The sequence below is a fragment of the Epargyreus clarus genome, unplaced genomic scaffold (genome assembly GCF_041222505.1).
Source record: "Epargyreus clarus isolate Ecla_fem2 unplaced genomic scaffold, WU_Ecla_fem_2.2 ptg000004l, whole genome shotgun sequence".
Lineage (NCBI taxonomy): Eukaryota > Metazoa > Arthropoda > Insecta > Lepidoptera > Hesperiidae > Epargyreus > Epargyreus clarus.
The window spans coordinates 9,967,520-9,982,615 of NW_027332212.1; the positions used below are offsets into that span (position 1 = coordinate 9,967,520).

The following is a 15,096-nucleotide window of genomic DNA, read 5'->3' on the forward strand; positions in this document are numbered from 1 at the left end:
AACGTCCTACATAATTATTTTTAAAATTTACCGCCACTTTATTTCGAAGACTGACTGACTAACTAACAAATAAGTTACTAGGACAACCTTATGTTTGTAAAAGTAAGGAATTAAAATATTAATTTCAAGATTTCACTTGGAACTTAGTAACTATTTTATTGTAACGAAAAATATATTTTATTCAGTCTGTATTTAATTCGCAACCTTGGCTGACCAAAATGAATTTCAGACCAGCGTAAACTTTGATTTTAAAAAAAGTTGAATGTCAATGTCAGATGACTAAATAAACTGTCTTGTCTTCGTAAAAATCAAAAATATTTCATTAAATTATTCAAATTAAATTTCCAAACTTTTAGTTTATTTATTGTGTGTAAAGAAACTTTATGTGAAAATTATATAGACATCTGTGTCTGTAATGTGAATACATACTTCTCAGTTACTTGTGACCACAACACATCAAAATAACAACATGATCGATGTTAAGACAAAAATCAATTCATTTTTTATTTTCAACTCTAATTTTGGACCTAAAGAAGGAGATGTAAGTTACACACAATATCTTAAGTTTTTAGCCACATACCATACAAATATAACTGCGTATAACATTTGCTTTCCACACACTCAAAAGTAAATAAATTTACTTTATGTATTTTAACAAAAGAATTATTATTGATACTATTTATTAAATTTACCATCTTGTTGCAGGAGTTAAAGCGGATCCTATTCTACTATCCTGATGAAATCGATGTAGATGCTCGTAAGATACAAGTAGGATTGTGTGAGGCCATTGTGAAATTTATGACGTGAGAATTTAATATAATACTACATTAATATTACTACTTTGTCCGGTGGTCCAGTAGATGGTCTCTGATGCCCATGATATGTTATTTACCCCAGATAGGTAGAGTATGTGAGGTTGTGCAAGGATGTTTTGCTACTCCTGAGGAATGAATAGAAACATTTTGTATAAACATCTCTCCAGTACCACCTCCTAACCAGAACATAGGCTTAATATTGCTATGGAACGGCATATTTTTAATGGTGTTGCTGCATAGTTGAGTCCTAATGCCATCTACCTTTAAAACTATTCAAAATCAAAGTTTTCCTCATTACTGATCACCCACATGTGCTGCAAAAACTGTTATACAAAGAGCACATTTTAATATTATCTAGTAATTTGGATATAAGATATGAAAATATTCAAAATATGGTATTTAGAAAATAAACAATTGCCAATATTTTTCAGAACATTCTCATCAGAGCCATGTGAAGCTTTACAAACTCTAACAAAGCGATACATTTTCTTCCAACCTGAAAGACATTTTTGGATGGTGTTGGTAAGATCCTACAAATACCATACACATGATAAAATTTTATATCGCCATTATTTTTCTCGGAATTTCTATAACTTTTTGTTTTATTAGTATTGGGAAATATATATAGATATTACAGAGTAATTTTATTTTATTCTTTATTAAATTAAACATTTTAAAAGTTGAATAATTATTATTTTCAGGTTGTCAGAGTACCATATGGCACTAAACCATTGGCTGGTGGAGAAAATAGGGAAATAGTTAGTACAATTTATAACCACTACTCATGATAATTCACACTTTATTTAGCTATTCAATGTTAGTTTGGCTTATATAATCACATATATTTTATGTTATAAATTCTCGTTTAATAATTACAGGTAGAGCCCTCTATGATGTATAATGTACTTGAGTCAGCCTATAAGATGTTCAAAATGTTCATAGGCCACTTCAAAGACATACCACCAGAAGAGATATATTCCAAATGTGAACATTTCTTCACTCCAGTAAGTATTTTTTCATGCTTATTTTAACATGTAAATGAAAACCACATTCAGATAATTCAGTTTTAATGTATTTCCATGACATAGGTGGGAAAAATAAAAACAGATTTTAAAATTAGGTATCATACATTCTCTTTTACTCTACTACCATTTGATTACTAAGATCTATTACTAAAAATTAAGCTTTATTTAAATAACAACCCATACAACATATATAGCCTGCAAGGACTGATTTGGGACAGCAACATTTGTCTCTCAACACTATATTCAAATAATGTGCCTCTTTATCTTTTTCAGTACATGTCATCCAGAAGCATCTCAAGTGATATAACAAATGTTATACCAGGCATCAACTATTTGCCACTAGAGAAAAATTCCTTCTTCCAAGTCATGTGTTTCATAGACCTGCTGGAAATAAACTATCCTGATTTCAAATGTGTATCTTTTGTCTACAATGAACAACTTATTTGGTGAGTTCCTTGGATTTTATTTAGGGCAATCTTGGCTATGTTTACTGTGGCGATAATCAGATTTATTTGTATTTATTTTATCTTGAAATATTCTATTTGTTATGTTGACTGTGCTCATTTAATTTCTGCATTATTAGAGTTTTATGGATTCCAGTTGTAGCCTAAAATAAACTTGCAGCTAGCCTAGTAATCTTATAGAAGTAGTACTTGAAGTTTCCTTAGAAAATGCATTAAGTTGCAATATAATTTAATCCATCACATTTTGTCACCAACAGGAATGGTCTCTCAACAAATGATATGCTTACTTTATATCAATATTTGGTGCAAACACTTCTACCGAAACAAGTTGAGAAGGAAATCCAGGGTGGAGCAGTAACATCTGCTCAAAGACATGGCCGCTTCATCAGCCCCCCAGAAGGCATAAGAACTGCAGAGGACTTACAAAAGCTTGCCAAAGTTCACCTCATGCGTGAGGACGACACAGAAACCAAACAGTATTATCTAGTGATATACAGGACTCTCAGTGCAACAGTTTGCTTCACTGTTGATGGTCAGTATATTCAGACATTACATTATCTTTCCAATCTGTACATTGGCCTTATAAAAGCACTGTTGGACAGTTCTGCTCAATTTTGGTCTGGCTTAATAATATCGAGGACAGTAACACTAGGTATAAAATCAAATACATCTAATGTTAAAATAAATAGTATGGTTCAGACAGTTATTTAATTACAGCGGGCCTTTGAATAAGTAAAAGCAGGGTCTAGTTAGGATCAGAGGAACTCCTGGCGAGATGCAAATTCTGTACCCCTGACAAGCTTTGAAGTTTGTACACCCCTCTGTAGAAAACGAATCCACATTCTGTAGAAAACGAATTATCATAACCATTGGGTAATATTGACAACTGTTATTTCGCCAACACATTGTAAAATGCATTGTGTTGCGATAAAATACGCCCCCTAAATATAACGACCCTGGGCGACGCTGAATTAAGCATAGAATTTACTTATAATAAATACATTTCTTTTACAGTGAATACAAATCTTGACATAGACACATTTAGATCACTGGATGCCTTCATTGGTCCCCAACTCTCAACAATCGCATCCGCTATAAGTGAACAATGCACCCTTCACGCCATACAAAGTGCACAACTCGCAACTTCTGATCACAAGTTTCTGTATTTCAATAGACTGAATTTAGCATTTAAAAGCTCTGTAAGTATCTGAACTCTGTATAATAAGATAACATAATCTGGAGGCTTATTGAAATGAGATATTTTTTTTAGGCATTAACAAGTTTAACACCATCTACAGCTATTAAACCTGAAGTATTGAGTATAATAGCAGGAATTCATTCAGACAGAAAAAGGTAATAAATAAATACACACTTGAACTTAAATAAAATGTAAGGATTTGCCAATTCCCAATTTAAATATTATTATTTCATGTTTCAGTCTTGGAAATTATGGCGAAATTATCATTAAAACCCCAGATGAATACTGGATTACAGGGAAATCATCAAACGAGAGGGAATTTTATGTCGTTATACAAGTGAAAAATGCAAACTTGAAGGAAATTGCAGGTATGTTTTTAGTGAGTGCGTAGTAAGAGGAGCGGAGGGGGCGAAACGGCTCGTGCGTCACTTTTAAGGGGCAGCTCGAACCCACCCATTAATTCTGATATCATCTGTGCAAACATCTATATACATTTGTTACACAAACCTATTGTTTTATAAGTGTGTATATTATTCTGTTAATATGAATACATTATATTGTAATTTACTTCACCTGTGTAACCAGAAATATCACCATTTAGTTGCTTTACTTTAATAAATATACCAAAACAAACATTTCTTTCCAGATGAAGTGAGGCGAATATGTGAAACTCAAATGAAAGGAATCTTCTTTTATCCAATGTAAATTATATTCCATATAAATTAATAATTTTAAGAAATTATCAATTGTTAATAAATAATCGTAACAATTAATATCAATTTTTATTAAATTCCCTTTACCATGCAGAAATAAAACACACATACAACTAAAACATTTAATGTTATATTTTGGCTTTAATAACTTTATAAATTTACAGTTTAATATACAAATCTTATATAAGCTTAACAATAATGCTAGTCAATAGTTTTCTTTTTGTTTTCCTTATTCATAACTTTTTCGTATATTATAACAATCAATTCTCTATTCTCATAAGCCCACGAGAGCAACACACACATCAAACATAACATGCCTATAGATATGTGAGTGAGTAACGAATCGCGAGAAAACTTATTTTCTGAGAATTTACACATGCAACCAGCAATAAACAGAGTCAACAAGAAAAACTTACCAACATATAGGCCCTTTAAGGGTTCATAATCAGTGCCCTTGTATTTTTTGCTTATAAAATGAATACTGTGCATTATTCTGGCAAACATATTGATGCAATTGGATATTATAAAACCCACTGGTCCAAGTACATAAGTTAACACATATGACAGTAAAAGAAAGCTAATTGAGAAAAATACCATTAAGTAATTATAACTGTTCAATTGCGCACTGGTCATAGTGGCGAAGGTGTAACATTCAGTGATTCCATTAACAGCCAGTAAGACTATGGCTAAGCAATGACTACGGAGCAACTGCACTGGTAAACTACTGGCCACAAATGTGTCACCACCATACAATTTCAGCAATGTATATGCATAACTTTGACCAAACACTAATACTATCAATCCAATTGAACTAACTGTCTTACAAACTTGAGATAGAACTGTGCAGGACTCTCTGATTTTGTGCTGGTCCTGTTTGTGGAGAGGTAACTCTCTGCTAACCATTTGTGTGAAATAAAAGTAACTACTGTCTTCAATTGGCCTAAACACAAATCTGGCTGCGAGACTTCCCAAGTTGTTAACCACATCATAAGTAGCTTGTTCTGTAAAACTCATCACTGGGCTGATTGACATCACATACTTTTCTCCTTCAGTTAACAATTGCTTTACCACCCCTTGCTTCATAAAACTAACTGTTAAAGTACTCAACTTCTTATTAAATGTGGAATTGATGGAACCTAGATACTTTGGAAAGAAGTCCCAGAGAGACTCAAAGTTAAAATCATCCATATTACTATACAGTTTTTGTAGCATGATATCTGGAATAAACTTGCTTTTGAGTGCTCCTTTGGCATACAGAGGCTTACTCCTTATGTACCAATAGAAGAATACATAGTATGCTACAACTATAGTACCAATACTACCAACTTGTGCTATCGAAAATGCGAAAAGTGCCAGGGACTGATCATAGACAATAATTGAAACAAAGACTAAAGATCTTACAAAGATGTGTAGAGCATCGAGGGCGACTTTCAGTTTTACAAAGCAAAACAGTTGTGCAACTAGTGCCATATTGGCTGAACAGAGCTCTAAGATGCAGGAAATGGCAACACTCCAGCAACCAAATTGATACTGGAAGGCATGTTCTGGATGACCCAATGGCAACACATGCAACCAAATGTATACAAATATGACTGATAACACACAGCTTATGGGCACTGATAACCAGATCTGGTTTATGAGTTGATTCCAGTTGAACTCATCCTTTTGTCCTAGGCAGGCACGATTAAATGGCTCTCGGCTCAGAAATAAGATTGTACTCTCTAAAAGGAGCAACCGTACATTCATGATACCAATAACTTCATGTCCAACATTTCTTATCACCCATGCGTTTATGACAAAGGTTATACATCTAAATAGTATTTGAAGGATTATATTAAATGATGCATTTTCAAGGCTGCTCATCAAGAGATTTCGGCCCATTTTGACCAGTTGACTAATCAAACAATCACAGTATTTCCTTCTGCTGTAATCGGTTGTATACTCCTTTTTGCGACGTAGATCTTCTTATTCGAGATACAAATAACAAACCAGTGATCATCATATGTTATTGAAATTTTCTTGAACTGTTCATTTGGTCCGAAGGCTACGGGATCGACGCTGAAAGCAAAATATTTTGATTAGATTTTAAAATGACCGTGACGTAGAATAGTAAAAATACGTACACACACCTGTTAGATAAGCTGATGAGGCCAGTGATGATGGTAGCGACACGCTCGTCGTTTTCTAACTCCCCACCGGATTCAAGGACGGCTCCGTCCTCTGTGAGGATCAGGTAACCAATTTGGTCTGGAATTTTTTCCATTATAGCTGCAATTTAGACGTTTAAAACAATCACTGAGTCATAAAAGGGTAATATTTTTATTTATCGTGTTCTTACCATTGACATGAGTAGGTACGTGACGTACACCACACCAATCAAATGTCAACGTCAGTGTCAGTTACCTTTTTCAAACTATTAAAGAATTTGCCCTGACTTCTATATACTTCATCCAATTTATTGGCTCATTGACAAAAAGACTTACATGGCTGTATGTTTAAAAATCCTTGTACTTCTTATATGAAAAGAAACAAACTAAACAAATGTGACATTATTTCTGTTTTTTTCTTGGTGTAATTTTTGCTCGCCGTAGAAAAACATTTTCTCCTAATTTGGTATCAAAAAAGTGAGTATCCACTATTTATGCTATGATTATCGCTTAAGTTATTTGGTATACTGTTCTAAATTTAAGGAAGAAAGCCTGATTTCACTGCTTATTATGATTTTGATAGCAAACATGATACAAGTATCAAATGCACTTAAAAACTTGACGTAAGCATTTGTAATTAGATTTATTTATTGCGATGGACCTTTGTATATCCAGTTATTATGATGTACCTTCCTTGTAGAGCTACATGATAAAAGTTTACAAGTACCTGGTACGCAATATTACGTTCAATATTGTCTTATAATGTGGCTGACAAAGCATTAATTAGCGTATTAAACAGATTTCCTCCAGATGTTTTAATTTTTCTTAATCTTAGCAATGTATACATAAAATTGCATGAAACTTGACCATCTTTTCAAATAGCAATTAAATAAGCACAATAACTTTGATATGTCTTATCAATGTATACAAAATACATTGATAACATATATGAAAATAATTGTTACACAATGTTATTATCAAATAAATTTCTCGTGGAATATAGTCACTATGGTTAAATTCCCAGCAAATAACAGCATCAAAATAATAATTTTAGATTTCTAGGTCTGGTTTTTAATGTCCTTTGCAACTGTACCATATAAAATCCTAGTGTCGTTATCTGAAATGTCGGAAGTTTTGTAGTAAGTGTTATAATTTTATGTTTTGCATAACATCATAAAGCAGTTGTATTATGAGTATAATATGATTAGGTACATTTACACTACCATCACACTGCACATATACAGTTGTAAATTCAAGCGGAGATTGATTGTGGGTGTGTCGAAGTACCTATGTTTCATGCCTGCCTTCAAACCAGTATACAACTTCTTTTCACTGCTATTATACATCAGAAAAGCAGTGATAGCCTAGTGGTTAAGAAACGCGGCCTCTCGATCGAGGGGTCCGAGGTTCAAATCCCAGGCACGCACCTCTGATTTTCAAATTTATGTGCGTATTAGAAATCAATTATCGCTTGCTTAAACGGTGAAGGAAAACATCGTGAGGAAACCTGCATACCTGAGAGATATATAAAAAAAAAATCTCAAAAGGTATGTGAAGTCTACCAATACGCACTTGGCCAGCGCGGTGGACTATGGCCTAATCCTTCTCATTCTGAGAGGAGACCCGTGCCCAGCAGTGGGACACAGTAATGGGTTGATGATGATGATACATCAGAAATAGGTTGGATAATTGTGCTACTGCAGCAAAACCACTAGAACACTTCTTGTGTTTGTAATAATGGCTAAATTAAGTAAAGTTTTTGTCTTCTGCTTTATACAACCAGGAAATACAAGCAATACAAAATGCATGCATAACATTTTGTGTATTTATTACTTATCAGTAATTAAACGGATATGACTCATGTCAATGACTTACTCATATTGCAATAATAATTTAATTATGTGATAATTCTTCATAAATATATAACTTGTTTTTTCCTGTAGTAATTAGCTGCCTACAGTTTTAAAATGAGCCGGTGGAATACTCATAAAAAAGAATAAGAGTATGTCAAATATTTACTTCAACATCAAAACCCTTATAAATTTTACAACTTATAACTTCCCTTCATGATATAGCTTGAAAACAAAATTCATTTTAGTATAATCACACTTAACAAATGAGATTGTTCAATTAATTTTTCCTATTATAATTAGTGATTAACAAGTTTGTATGTTTTCAGGTTAAAATGTTAAGATTTCGTCCCAAACTGGGAAGCGAAAGAAGCAGCGAGTGGCGCTGCTTCTTTTGTCTGCATGTCCGCACTGGCACCATCCTGCTGGGAACATGGCACATGGTGAGTTTATTTCTTAAAAAAAATAGATAAGCTATTGTACATAAAGTTTTATTTTTTTTTGTTCTTCTTAGTTTTAACTGATTGTCTTTGTTTGTATTGTGTCAGGTGTATCAACATATATAAGAGAGTAGGGAGGGGATTCATCAACATATTTCAGAGTCAATTTATTCAACACAATTATTGTACAGACTATTTATTCCCCTCTTAACGTTGGATGAATGAATTTCAGAGACTAGTTGACCTATTTTTCTATTCACTGACCTTGATGAAGTCACAGCTTTATCTCGCCTTTTAAAAAAAAGCTATAGTCCAGTCCTAATGTTTTCTTCCAGCTACTTCACCTGATCGCATTAGGCTTCCTCGCGGCGGTGGTGCGCGACCCGAACCTGCTGCAAGAGCTGGAGCGCGAGTCCTCTCCCATGGGCGACTGGAACGACGTGGGGGCTGCGCTGCCCACTCCCCTGTCCAACGTTGAGGCTCCGCCAAGCCCCTACCCGCAGCACATCAGCCAACCGCGCGATCACAGCTTCATTTATCGTGAGTTTTTGCTTTACAATAGGAAATGTTCCTTCAATGAAGCTCATAACAATTTTGAGTTATTTCATAGACACAATAAAAACTACTTACAACAAGTAGTGTTTCTCAAAATTTAGTAAATAAATCAAATTAAATACTACATTTTAAGCCAATTCATCAAACTGCCTAGTGGTAATTTATGGGTACAGTTAAAAAAGTAACCAATATAGTTTGTTTTATTGATGTAATTATTAGCTGTAATTTGCTTTTAATATGTTGTTAATTGTTAATACACAACTTGCTTTCTAACGCATTTACGGTTGTAAGGTATCTTCATGGTCTTCATTGCCTTCATGGTGGTTGGTTTGGAAGATTTGTTATTCCAACAACAGTTACACTGGATATATATATTGCAAAGCATTTATCGTTGCCATTCTAATATTCATATTTTCACGGCCCTTTCATACTGCTACTATCATGATATTTAACATTTTGTGAAAACTTGTCATAAATGTTTAATGTCAGTTGACCTGGTGACATATAAAAATTTTGATTGTCACTAAACCACAATGCTTCTGCTGTTGTGTGTGTAAAACTGTTCTAGACAGTGGTAATAAGAGAGCATAAACATTGAAAGAAATGCATGAAACATTTGTTTCATTTGTCGCTCACTGTGACCATTAAAATGAAGGCTTTTGTGCAAATATAATATAAAGAGAATGAAAGAGCTGTGATATTTAATGACGTCGACTGTGTCTACTAGACGATGTGGATATGGGTGCGCTGGTTACAGTGTGCACACTGGCCATCACACTCATGCTGATATACGGCGCGTCGCGCGGCCGCCCCGCACACCTCATGCCATTCTTCTGCCTGCAGATATTCGACTTTGCTATCACCGTGTAAGTAAAACTTTGTGGATATTTTATTGTTTTGATTGATTATATATGAATTTATCCAATAACTTTAAAATGTTAGATTAAATTTTTTATACGGTGACGTAAATCCTGGCCTATGTAATAGCTATAAAACCGGATTAGGTGTAACTTCATAAATAGGGTTTATGATAGAATAGTCTATATTTAACAAGTAACATACATCCTTACAAGTGAGATCAGAAGTAGACGAGTTGGAGATTAAGAGCATAATATGGAAGGTAGGGAAAAGTCAATTGTATGGACAAGGAAACAACTATTAAATCTGCAATATTCTATTCACTTTTCCGATTTACACATACTGTAATATAACTAAACTGTCCATTACTTGCAGCTTGACTGCGACGGGCTACCTGTGCTACCTGCGCTCCATCCACCGGCTGGTGGCGGAGACGCGGCGCGTGCCGTGGCGCGCCGAGCTGCTGCAGCTGCCCGCGCCCGCGCTCGCGCTCATCGTGCTCTCCGTGTTCCTCGCCGCCGTGCTCATCAAGGTCAGTGTAGTCACACCCCAACGTATTGCACACCGGCTGTCGGCGATACGATGCCTGTGTTAACTCCCCTTCATTCACAGTACAGTACAGTAGCACATCTGAAGAAATAAATTCTTCATACTGTTGCCATGTACGCAATTCGCCTGCATCCATATAAGCATGCGGGTACGTAATAAAATTGTCTAATATTGTTATACCTTGTACTAATAATAAAACAATAAATGATAATAATATATTGTAAATAATATATTGATATATCAATCCTACACAAAAATGTCTAAACATGTATAAAGCCAGGATTAAATGAAAAGAAGGTTTTAAATACATTTAAATTAATCCACAATTTGATTCTCTACAAAATAATTATAAATAACGAATTTTATTATCCAGACGACCTTGTGTAACAATCAATGGTGTAATCCTCAGGGCTACTGCATCAGCGTGGTGTGGCGGTGCTACAAGTACCTGACGATGCGCGCGCACTCGCTGCAGAACCTGACGCCGTTCGTGATCTCGGGCGAGGGCGTGGTGGGCGCGCCGTACGTGCCGCCCGCGCCCGACTACTCCAGCCTGCTGCCCGACTACGAGGAGGCGGTCAAGCAGACCCCGCCGCCCTCGTACCGCGCCGCCACGCTCATGGCCAACGCCGAACCGGCTATCGTCACGGTTATTATTTATTCTTTATTTTTGTTTTTGATATAAAACTTCTTTCCGCATGCTTGATTTGGGAGGTAAGCTGGTGAATGTATGACAAGCGTTACGAAATGTGATGGGGCGAAGCGAACAGAAATTGAGTTAGTGAAGATAGAAAGATATTTAAGTTTCGTATCTTTAAATATTTGTAAAAAATTAATATACATATAGATGGTGCTAAAGAAGTTGAACTTCAGTCATGTGCTTTAGATCTCGTATTAAATTGTTTTGTTTGTTGTTGAAGCACAATACCTGGGTCTAACCAAGTCGTAGTAAACTTAATTACAGTTAACCGGATATCAAACCTTATATGACGATTTTAAAGTTAGTAAAACAATATTATTTTCATTAATATTAATAGTAAAACAATATTTATACGAATAAACATACCAACATCAAGCAATATAGTGTTTGGCAGTGTAGTCCAGTTAAGTTAAAATATTACGTTACATGAATGTAAAGCAATTGGTCCATTGCAGCCGGAGACGCCCCCGGGCGAGCAGCCGCCGGCCGCGGCCACGGCCGTGGTGATGCTGCCGCAGCCCGGCGCGCCCGCCCGCGTGTGAGCCGCACCTCGCCCGGACACGCCTCTATAGTTAAGCCCGCTCCACATTCTCGCGAGGAAAGCACGAGAAACGAGAATGTGGAGCCCATGCGAATCGGGTTTTTCCCGCGAGAATATGGAGCGGGCTTTACAACTTTCTATTTTGCTGATATAAACCAAGTGCAGTCATCCGTGCCTCAAGCAAGCCTAAACATACCCACTGCGCCCGACTTGGAAAGATCCATCGTTACCTGTATATCTCCTGCTACTAACCTAACCTAAATAAAACCCAAGTGCCGCCAACCGTATGAAATCCAGCATTCCCTTGTCTACAATTTTACCTATATAATCACCTAAATCCTTCATAAGTTTTTATTTACTCAATCTTAAAAAAGATCTTATCTCTAACCAGCCCAAAATTAAACACTAAACAAAACAAATTAACAAATTTTACGAATTAATAACATATTATAATCATAGAAAATAGAAATGAACCTCATTTAACCTGTAGCAAGACCTTGAGGATGTAGAATAATATTTACACTGATGGAGCTATGTATTTCGCAATTAGAATTCAACTTGTGCAAATTATATTGAATTTCCAGAATTTCAACTTAATACTTGATATCCGAACAATTATACTACACTGAATATAGGCGTATAATTTTCGATACACAAGAAGGCTTGTCGAATAGTTAGGTAATATTTTATCAGATAATACGACTGAATTCAAAACAATGCTAATGTAATGAATTTAGACAACGGGATAGTTCCTTGGTCTTCAAAATACATGCTGGTAACTATTATTAAAACCAAAACTCAGAAATTTACGTGTCAATCCGTCCGACAAGTATAACTTTAGGTAACTTAAAATTTCCTGTCAAGTATTTTGAGTATGTAATCTGTGTGTAAACTTAATTCTAGAATTATGTCGGCATTCAAGTCTTAAACGCATCTAAAAAGTATGTCACGTCGGTGTTCTTGTATTAAGTTGTATTGCTGATTTCATAAAGTTTACTCAGGTTTTAGAGTTAAAGTTGGCCATGTAAAATGCTATTTAATTCGCATATAGACTAATAATGAAATAGCGCAGGAAATATACCAGTATAGCTCTCATGGCTTCAGCGAAAAAGCGAATAAATAGACTTTCCAATGCTTCAATGTTCTTACATTGAATGCTTTTTTTATTTAATAAATTATATAATTCCACTGCATTTCTACATTTTTCATATATTTTTAAGTATGTATTCTATACTTAGATACCTGTATGCGTAACAACGTATATGAATATCTTGTATGTCAGGCAATTTTTAGATTACTTATGTAAGCATTTTTTGTTTGTTGATATGGTGTACCTTATATTTAATGAGGTATTTTAAATAAAAAACTAAAATCGATTTATCGTATTATTTTTAAATAACTGTCTTTTATGAACTAACCATAAAATTGTTTTGCAAAGCTTGTAGTTATTAGACTATTTAAATATATTATTGACGTGGATCAAATAGATGTTGTTATTAAGTAATCTAAAAATTGCCTCTATATGGTTCTACATACATATTTATGAGTGCATATGGCACATATTTATTCTAAGAATCATGGAGGCATCTTCATAATGATTTTTATTTATTTTTGGGTATAGCTATAGTAGTGCCATTGCATTAGGGGCGATAAAATTTTATTTTTGTACTTCGATATTTCGAATATGTTCTTAATCTAGTAGTCATGTAAAATAAGTAATACACACGACACAGAAGTAATTTAGAAGATTAGGGAATTAATCATTAATACAAGTAATTTTATAACATTCCATATCATTTACATAATATACAACATCTTAAGAAGATCTTTATAAAGAAACTCAATTGACCTATTTTTTCTCATTAATGTTGGTTTTGTTAAATGAATTGTAAAAAAAAGCGTTAATAAACCAACTGAATTAGTTCAGTTGTATTTTTTTTTGTAATTTTGTATACAAGGAGAGGTTCGTTTTATAAAGATCTTATCGCATAATATTTATGCATCTTCATTCAAATTTTATCCAATTCGTTTTCTCATTTCATTTTCATTCATATTTTAACTCCTATTTACTTGTTATGTTTTAATAAAATTTGTTACTATACTTCAAAGTAGATTAGTAAAAACGATATACGAATATTGTCTGGCTTGTAAAATCATGGGCACTTGCTTAAAACATTTAATTTCTTACAAAATAATGAATTAGCAAAAATCTAATATCATAGATATAAGCAGTGTTTTGAAAATCTCTCAAAACTATTTAAAAAAGAAAAAAATATTAAAACGTTCTGGTGTCTAAATTATAATATTATAGATATAAAGATATGCGTACCTATAATCCTTTCCGTGAGTAGTTTCGATGTGGCCTAAATTGTACAAAAATCCTAGTTGTTTTATCCTAATTTTATTTTATTATTTCAATTATTCTCAATGCATACATTGTAGTATTCGTTTTATTAAGTGTAATTGGCTTGTATATCATGCTGAAATTTTGTATGAATTTTAATAAATTCCATTCGTTTGCTTTTTCTTAGAAATATTCGTAATTCGTATTTCGATCGTCTTACGTAAGACAAATTTGTATATCAAATTTTCTTAACAAAAACCTAGTTCTCCTTATTATACTATAGCAGTAGCAAAGCTGTCCACTTTTGTAATCAACCCCAGATAGGATTTGAGTCTCATATGGGGTCGGCCATTGATACCTATTCTTGAGTACCAGGTTAGAATGTCTCATTGTCTCCCTAGGTGTTGCAGTTGCCTCTGAAGTTCACGAGTCTTACCACCTTAAAGATTTAACTAACTTGAAAATGTACTTGAGAGGATTGTTGTTTACTCTCAAAGTTTAACTGCAATTATCCTACAGTCTGTTTTGATCCAATTAATATAATATTTGATATGGTATATTTCGTACGTAGGTAATGTGCATTGTTTTTTTATGTTTTCATAGTTACACCAATACACACACACACCAATTTATTTGGCCCAGGGATAAGAGCTATTTTGTCATGTCATTAATTTATGTTATTTAGTGCAATAGGTACAAAATCAGTGTTAGAAAATGGCGTAAATAGTAAATACTAACTATTGAATTATTGACGTTGTGTAAGTATGTACTTAACCAAAATAAATTAGAGACAGACTTATCGTGTTTTATTTATAAACTACCTGCAAATGTCATTATATTTTTCCTTATACGGTTCTGGCTGATTGATTGAATTGCAACAAAAAATTTAGTTCCATG

General features: G+C 34.1%; 4 protein-coding genes across 8 annotated transcripts; 2 read left to right on the plus strand and 2 right to left on the minus strand.

Annotated features, from left to right (window-relative positions):
* The first annotated feature begins 266 nt into the window (after positions 1-266).
* On the plus strand, positions 267-4,275 carry Ccz1 (vacuolar fusion protein CCZ1). The gene is made up of 11 exons (XM_073093199.1): positions 267-541; positions 706-803; positions 1,247-1,337; positions 1,517-1,573; positions 1,694-1,819; positions 2,114-2,286; positions 2,562-2,836; positions 3,319-3,503; positions 3,575-3,657; positions 3,743-3,870; positions 4,149-4,275. The coding sequence occupies exons 1-11, from the start codon at positions 470-472 to the stop codon at positions 4,205-4,207; spliced, it is 1,347 nt and encodes a 448-aa protein (XP_072949300.1). The 5' UTR covers positions 267-469; the 3' UTR covers positions 4,208-4,275.
* Positions 4,276-4,325: 50 nt separating this feature from the next.
* LOC140757472 (man(5)GlcNAc(2)-PP-dolichol translocation protein RFT1) lies at positions 4,326-6,096 on the minus strand. The gene has a single exon (XM_073093198.1). The coding sequence runs from the start codon at positions 6,094-6,096 to the stop codon at positions 4,417-4,419; it is 1,680 nt and encodes a 559-aa protein (XP_072949299.1). The 3' UTR covers positions 4,326-4,416.
* Positions 6,097-6,113: 17 nt separating this feature from the next.
* Lamtor4 (Late endosomal/lysosomal adaptor, MAPK and MTOR activator 4) lies at positions 6,114-6,607 on the minus strand. The gene is made up of 3 exons (XM_073093206.1): positions 6,554-6,607; positions 6,345-6,483; positions 6,114-6,273 (listed from the first exon to the last, which is right to left on the minus strand). Exons 2-3 carry the CDS (start codon positions 6,476-6,478, stop codon positions 6,114-6,116), a joined length of 294 nt encoding a protein of 97 aa, XP_072949307.1. The 5' UTR covers positions 6,479-6,483; positions 6,554-6,607.
* An 82-nt stretch (positions 6,608-6,689) lies between these two features.
* Positions 6,690-11,988, plus strand: LOC140757474 (lysosomal-associated transmembrane protein 4A). Of its 5 annotated transcripts, none has more exons than XM_073093201.1 (7): positions 6,690-6,839; positions 8,542-8,655; positions 8,988-9,192; positions 9,935-10,073; positions 10,441-10,597; positions 11,024-11,263; positions 11,770-11,985. In XM_073093201.1, exons 2-7 carry the CDS (start codon positions 8,548-8,550, stop codon positions 11,854-11,856), a joined length of 936 nt encoding a protein of 311 aa, XP_072949302.1. In that variant the 5' UTR covers positions 6,690-6,839; positions 8,542-8,547; the 3' UTR covers positions 11,857-11,985. The 5 variants fall into 5 exon arrangements, with proteins under 5 accessions (XP_072949302.1, XP_072949304.1, XP_072949305.1 ...); XM_073093203.1 differs by lacking the exon at positions 6,690-6,839 and adding an exon at positions 6,865-6,985 and having other exon boundaries at positions 11,770-11,986; XM_073093204.1 differs by lacking the exon at positions 6,690-6,839 and adding an exon at positions 6,922-7,092 and having other exon boundaries at positions 9,965-10,073; positions 11,770-11,988.
* Positions 11,989-15,096: the final 3,108 nt, after the last annotated feature.

What these genes read in the sequence shown, in the direction of transcription:
- Ccz1 (XM_073093199.1), top strand. Translation starts at nt 470, where the DNA reads ATGATCGATGTTAAGACAAAAATCAATTCATTTTTTATTTTCAACTCT. An exon ending in TACAATGAACAACTTATTTG is followed by an intron (nt 2,287 to 2,561) that starts GTGAGTTCCTTG and finishes TGTCACCAACAG; the next exon opens with GAATGGTCTCTCAACAAATG. An exon ending in AAACTTGAAGGAAATTGCAG is followed by an intron (nt 3,871 to 4,148) that starts GTATGTTTTTAG and finishes ATTTCTTTCCAG; the next exon opens with ATGAAGTGAGGCGAATATGT.
- LOC140757472 (XM_073093198.1), bottom strand. Translation starts at nt 6,096, where the DNA reads ATGGGCCGAAATCTCTTGATGAGCAGCCTTGAAAATGCATCATTTAAT.
- Lamtor4 (XM_073093206.1), bottom strand. Translation starts at nt 6,478, where the DNA reads ATGGAAAAAATTCCAGACCAAATTGGTTACCTGATCCTCACAGAGGAC. An exon ending in CTCATCAGCTTATCTAACAG is followed by an intron (nt 6,274 to 6,344) that starts GTGTGTGTACGT and finishes TTTTGCTTTCAG; the next exon opens with CGTCGATCCCGTAGCCTTCG.
- LOC140757474 (XM_073093200.1), top strand. Translation starts at nt 7,069, where the DNA reads ATGATAAAAGTTTACAAGTACCTG. An exon ending in CGATCACAGCTTCATTTATC is followed by an intron (nt 9,193 to 9,934) that starts GTGAGTTTTTGC and finishes TGTGTCTACTAG; the next exon opens with ACGATGTGGATATGGGTGCG. An exon ending in TTCGACTTTGCTATCACCGT is followed by an intron (nt 10,074 to 10,440) that starts GTAAGTAAAACT and finishes CATTACTTGCAG; the next exon opens with CTTGACTGCGACGGGCTACC.